Here is a 6,436-nt window from a genome sequence, read left to right as displayed (position 1 = left end):
TTGGGAAAATTGCCGAATCTGTCCAAGTTACGCGAGTCATCCGATTGTGCTTAAATTTGGATTTCTATATCCAGAAAAGCATAATCGCCGACTAAAGTCTTCAATTTTTCATTGATTTTTGAACTGGAGTTAAAAATTTGGTTCGAGAGGTACCCCAATATCTTGTCTAATTGTGTTCAATTTGTTGACGATCTTAAAACCAGTTCTGTGATTCTTTACCTCTTTTTTGCTGTTATAACCCTTGTTGTTTTTTTGTTTTTCGTTGAACAATTCGTCACACGACAGAAAAATGAAAGCATAGTTGCCATCAATGTAGGTAAAGCTCATCGTGTCGATAAATCGTCGAGAAAGTATCGAATCAGCTGAAGAGAATGGTTCCTTGGCCAATAAATATGCCAAATTACATCCAAGCATTGTGTGTGGATTTGAGTGGCGATCCAGCATCCAAGTAATTTCCCGATTTCCCGTGACGAAATTGATGATAAGGATGAAATTGGTTGCGATGCTCAAATTTGGAATGAATCGTCTTAATTTTGTATGGAAAAAATGAACATAAATTGATATAAACACGACGGTTTTCTTAGTACACACTGATTTATCATTCTGTCAAAGTAGACTATGAAATGCAAAAGTATAAAAGCCCATCAAAATAAAATACAGAACTATTTACAACATTCTCAATGTCGTGTTATTCGAACGAAAAGTGTCTTTTCAATTTTCGAAAATTGAACCGTTTCATAAGACAAAAAAAGTTTGCTAAAGCTCAGACTGTTGTGTAATTATTCTTTAATAGTAGTTCCAAAAGTTAGATTGTGAATTGCGAATTTGTGAAATTTTTCGTTTGGCAATAATATTCCTTGGATTATCAAACGAAGAAAAAAATTGAATTTAGAGCCAAAAAGTTGATTGCGCATGCATTTCAAGCACAGTTTTTAGTTTCCACAAAATCAATCAAAATGCATCTTGGGATAATTTCTGTAAAATATACAATCTTCTTTCTCAACTTTTTATTTCTAGTAAGTTTGATGCTCACTTTACAAACTCCAAAATCAATTGAATCATCAACTAAAAAATCACAAATAAACCTGTGCAAATTTCTTATTTGTAGATACTAGGCACTGCGATGATCGTAGTCGGTGACATTGTACAGACGAAAATCGTTCACTATCACGATTTCATTGGTAAAATATGAACAAATTTCTGTTAGATTTTTTTGTGTATCGGTACTTTACCTATAATTCAATTACAGATTACTTTACAGCATCGTATCCCACTTTGTTGACTGTGACCGGGTTTTTTGTAATTTTCATCGCATTTTTGGGCTTTTTTGGAGCTATTAAAGAAAGCACTTCTATGATTTTTTGCGTGAGCATATTCCGTTATACATATATGTTGAGAACCCGTTTTTTTTACGAGAAATTCGTTTGATTTTCTTTTACAGTACACCATCATCGTGATCTTCACCGTTGCGTTCGAACTCGGTACTACTGAAGCTGCGTATGTGAAAAGAAAATGCGCTTTGATGAAAATTGTTGACAAAAAACTTAACGAAAAACTGGGCAAATACCCTGAAAACCCTTCATTTAATGCTACCTGGCATTTACTTCAAACTGAGGTACATTCGCCAGAGAATTGCTCATTTTTGACATATCGAATGAATTTCATCGGTTTTCTTTCATAGTTGAAATGTTGCGGTATCAACGGACCAGAAGATTGGGATGGCGTTTTGCCAGAAAATACGCTTCCAGGTTCGTGTTGTCAGAAGGGGCAAGGAGATGAATGCTCAAAGTTTGACCCATCGGTGTTAAAAGATGGCTGCAAGACCAAATTTCTCGATTACTTGCGATCATATTTGGTCGCAGTTGTTGGCGTCGGCATCGGAGCAATAGTGGTACAGGTATGCATAATGTGTATTGTTGATGAATTTGCATCAAATATATGGCAATATATGGCAATATTTGAACCTTGCAAAGAGAGAGAGCCCGACGAGAAATTTGCGGTAAAATAGGTGTACGTCGACTATCCGTCGCATATCCGTTTTTGAGTGCGGATACTCGCAATGCGAATAGGTATCCACAATAAAAGTTGCCGCAAGATCTAATCGCTGAATACCCTGCGACTATTCGCGCTGCGATAAATGTGAAGTTGTAACTGGATCGAGTGTGACATTTCGACTTGAAACTTCGTACAACCAACGTGAAGTTGGCTGTGTTCGACGGACTTTTTCGTATTGCGACTATACGTAGAATAGTCGCAATGCGATATTCCGCAAATTTCTCGTCGGGGAGAGAGAGAGAGAGAGAGAGAGAGAGAGAGAGAGAGAGAGAGAAAACTAACATTGCCATATTCGGAAATCCCAAAAAGTATATTCTTTATTAAAATGTTGATTTCAATTCACCCATAGCTATTGGCCATTGTATGCTCCTGTTACTTGTATTCCGCTTACAATAAAGATGTTCGCCATTAAACAAACAAAAGCTAAAATGGATCACTACCAGGATGGCTAACACCATCACGCAACGGTGAAGATCACGATGATGGTGTACTGTAACACCATCACGAACCTGGAACTCACTGACTACTCTTAAATTATGAAATGGATTATTTGCCTAATGAAAACAATTCTCAAACAAATACCTAAAAAATGTGCAAAGTGTATAATTTGAAAATATCACAAATTGACCCGATTACTTTTTCATTTACGGTAAGTGTACAGAATTGATTATGATTGATTGTTTTCATATGGAATATTTTCGTGATGTCTTCATTATTTTCAACATTTCGATTTGATTAGCCTGGCAAGAAACCTAAAATCATTGCTTAGATCAAAAGTTGACCAAAGAATTTAAGCCGGCCATAACGTGATTCAAAGCCAAGCATACTTCGACCACTTGAATCCTCCAAATTTTCACGAAAAACTTCCATTTGTTTTGTCATCTGTTCAAATTGAGAATCTTGTATTTCAGTGCCTTTGTCTTTAAACTTTCCCGCCTCTAGCTTCTGTTTATGCACGGCACCAATTCCCGCTTTTCGTCGCATTTTGAGTTCTTTGTATTTTATTGCATTATAATGAAAGAAAAATTTGATACAATTTTTGTTTCAATATTCCCTCAATGTTTACTGGCGACTTTGACTTGAGTCACTGCTGTGTTGACAATTCAAACCTTGTCAAAGATATCACCAGGCGGCGCTATGCGGCTTTTGTTGAAGTGTCAACTAGCAGCATTTATATATGAAAGTGTTTCGCTTCGTCTTGTCGAAAAAGAAAGAGAATTAAACCGACATTGAAAATTAATTCATTGGTCTAAACAAATTGGAAAATCGATATTTTTATTCGTGGTTCGATTGTTGGTGCTAAGAAAATTGTGTCCAGTGCATGTATGTTGTTAATTTTATGTTGAAAATCTATTGTTTTACAATGGGCGCTTAACCATTGAATGTTCGAGGTTAAGAGTGAACTGGTGTAAACAAAATCCAATAAACGTTTGCTTTTCATGGACATTCATTCACAGAAAGCAGCGACGGATCTCTTGAATATTGGTGGGAAATTGAGAAGGCTGCAACATGTATTCAGATCTCCATGATGAATTTGGCAATTACATTGGCCCACATTTAGAGAGTGATAATGATGACGATCAGAGTGCGAAGAGCCAATTCGAAATGTTGAATTTAAGATTTTGGATGCAGTTATTGCAAATGAACCGCTGAATCGAGGTGGTGGTCGAATCATTCTAACCGCTCGTTGTGTTGCCTACTCAGCATTTTTGATGGCAAAACCTCGATTAATGGAACCATATAATTTTGTCGAAGTACAAGCATCGGGCGATTGTGTTTCAGCCGTTTATACAGTGCTGGCACGTCGCAGAGGTCATATGACACAGGATTTACTCATTATCTTGTCACAATCAAAGCATATTCATTCCTGCCATCGATTCATTCGGATTTGAAATGGATATCCGAACACACACCAAAGGACAACCATTCTGTTCGTCCGTATTCGATCATTGGCAGGTGAATTATATATAAACGATACCATTATACCCATAGATTATCCAAAATGAAATAGCAAATCTAATGTTATTACTGTTTTGTTTTGTTTTGTTTAGTTCCCGGTGATCCACTGAACAAGGGCATCATAATTCGACCACTCGAACCACAGCCAGCCACACATTTGAAACGAGAGATACGATTAAGACACGACGACGAAAAGGTTTATCAGAAGATGTGTCAATAAAGAAGGTGTGATCAATAAATTCTTCGACGATCCTATGTTCCTTGAGTTGGCCAGACCAGACGTTCTACTCAATTATCCATTATAATATGTTTAATATTCTTCAACTTTCAATTTGAGAATAAATTTCAATTTGGTTAATATACATCAATACAATCAAACAATATTTGAGTAATGTTGGATACTAGCGTTGTTTCTCAACTGGAATTTTTGTGAATACTGAGATCGATTTAGTCAAAACATCAAACGCTCTGCGCTGCAGACACTCTTTCATTTCAATGTGTTACATTGCCCAATACAAATTTCCATAAACGATCGAGCAATGAATTCAAATGACACGAAAACGGCAGTAAACTTTGCAATAGTTTTCTTTATTTTCAGTTAAAACTGTTCTTTCTATGCGACATAAATCTGTTATTCGGAAAAAAATTCGTTTGAAAATATCCAAACCAATGGTTTCGGTGTGTTTTTGTGTTAGTTTGAGAACAGCTGGATTGATACTGGGATGGTTTTGTGTGATCTTTGGATTCATATCGGTGCATATAATCGGTCTTCTGATAGGTATTTCTTCTATAAAATGTAAGACTATCCCACATGATGATTCATTTGAAAATAATAAAATTTTAGCGATTGGGCCGCCCTCACTCTTGATGATTCTGGATTTGATCAAAATGTGTAAGTTCGTTCAGAAGTGTCTTCATTCAATTCCATATTTTCAATAAAATTAGGTCTTTTGGAATAAAAATTAAGCAGATACTTTACATGCATTTACAATAAATATTATCTATCCTCTCACCCATTAGTATTGACTGCGAATTTCTATGCCCCATGGCTTGTTGGCATATACACCGTACGTAAATATTTTACGATGACAAAATAAGAAAACGTTTTAATGAATTGTTTTTCAACTGTATTTTCGATAGGAAGACCCAGTATTTTTGTTACCAGCTCTATTCTGGTCACCCACATACATTATCCTTGAAATCACCTCTTTGGTCATCTTATCTAGTTGCCAAGATCAAGACATCCTGAGTGTACTTCATTTCAATACAGATATACAAAGCTTCATATCTTCGATTGGCATTGGTTCGTATACATACACACAACTCATGCTTTATTTGATCGCAATTTATAATTGGTTTTACAATTTTTTTCAGCTATTTTCATGTGTATTTTCTGTTTTCAATATTCTCTCTACGTATCCATAAAGCAGATGGCCATGGTTGACAATTTTCTACGCAATCATTAACTCTACTGAAGCACAAGCTACTGTTCGTAAAAGATGATTAATAAAATCATTGAGCCCAACGGATTGTCGATATCAAAACCATTCCTCGGATTTCTGTTACTCCGGAATTAATAAATATGGCATTTGATCTTATAGATTTGCATTTCAATATTTCACAATAAAATCGTCAACTTTTACATTTACTTGAGAGTACTCTATTAATAGTAATTATTACACGAGAAAATACAAATCCAGCTAAATAAAATATTAAGTTGTAGGACATGCTAGAAGCACCGAAAATAAAGGATAAGTAAATTGGTTGTATATACTAGAACTCCGTTTGCACAAGCATTTTTTCTGGCTCTGCAAAACACAGTTCAGTCGAGCGTTGGCTTGTTGTGGCTAGCTTATGTTTGTTGATTTTGTTGTTTGAATCGAATAAATAAAAAAAAACCATCATAAGTTCGCCGAATATTAATAATACTGGGTTTGAAATTATTATAATGTAAATGTCTCGGAAGAGTATTGAAAATAACCACATTGTAACTAGCAAATCTTTAATAATGAATTTCAAATAAACTACCTCTGGTGGAGAAGTAATTACAAGAAAATTCAACTATCTTTGGAAACATTAAAACTTTGTTCTGAATTACATTTTTACAATAAATTGTAAACAAGATTACAATTATTGAAACTAATCGGTGCAACGGACTCTGGTTGCAACGACAGTATTTTTGATACTTTGTATGTACAATATAAATTTTAACCTAATAAAAACCAGTGGATCTAATTGAATATAGTAGTGTGATTTGTTCCGCAATATGTAGTTTTCGAGGCTGTAACAATTGTAATTTAAAAAAAATATTTTTCATTTAATTGGATATTTGTGCTTTGGGAAAGATTAAAGTGATTCGAAGGAACAAATTATTCACAAAAAGACTCAACATTGCATGACAGGGAACAAGTCGTAGTGCAGA

At 35.1% G+C, this 6,436-nt stretch overlaps 1 protein-coding gene and 1 long non-coding RNA gene across 3 annotated transcripts; both read left to right on the top strand.

The window, feature by feature from the left end:
- Nucleotides 1-748: 748 nt before the first annotated feature.
- On the top strand, nucleotides 749-2,779 carry LOC129572054 (23 kDa integral membrane protein-like). The gene is made up of 6 exons (XM_055451959.1): nucleotides 749-1,016; nucleotides 1,109-1,181; nucleotides 1,250-1,365; nucleotides 1,442-1,615; nucleotides 1,682-1,897; nucleotides 2,405-2,779. The coding sequence occupies exons 1-6, from the start codon at nucleotides 957-959 to the stop codon at nucleotides 2,465-2,467; spliced, it is 702 nt and encodes a 233-aa protein (XP_055307934.1). The 5' UTR covers nucleotides 749-956; the 3' UTR covers nucleotides 2,468-2,779.
- A 450-nt stretch (nucleotides 2,780-3,229) lies between these two features.
- LOC129572053 (uncharacterized) lies at nucleotides 3,230-5,656 on the top strand. Of its 2 annotated transcripts, none has more exons than XR_008688388.1 (7): nucleotides 3,230-3,378; nucleotides 3,513-4,011; nucleotides 4,107-4,792; nucleotides 4,859-4,906; nucleotides 5,035-5,081; nucleotides 5,155-5,317; nucleotides 5,445-5,656. It is a non-coding gene; the product is annotated as an uncharacterized LOC129572053 (long non-coding RNA). The 2 variants fall into 2 exon arrangements; XR_008688387.1 differs by having other exon boundaries at nucleotides 5,389-5,656.
- Nucleotides 5,657-6,436: the final 780 nt, after the last annotated feature.

This window comes from Sitodiplosis mosellana, unplaced genomic scaffold, assembly GCF_009176505.1.
Source record: "Sitodiplosis mosellana isolate CC-2019 unplaced genomic scaffold, AAFC_SMos_1.0 Smas_scaffold_4047, whole genome shotgun sequence".
NCBI classification, from domain to species: Eukaryota; Metazoa; Arthropoda; class Insecta; order Diptera; family Cecidomyiidae; genus Sitodiplosis; species Sitodiplosis mosellana.
This window is presented reverse-complemented; position numbering and strand designations above follow the sequence as displayed.

Coding starts and splice junctions, on each gene's coding strand:
- LOC129572054 (XM_055451959.1), top strand. CDS start 957: ATGCATCTTGGGATAATTTCTGTAAAATATACAATCTTCTTTCTCAAC. Junction 1,017..1,108: donor TTCTCAACTTTTTATTTCTA/GTAAGTTTGATG, acceptor TCTTATTTGTAG/ATACTAGGCACTGCGATGAT. Junction 1,616..1,681: donor GGCATTTACTTCAAACTGAG/GTACATTCGCCA, acceptor TTTCTTTCATAG/TTGAAATGTTGCGGTATCAA.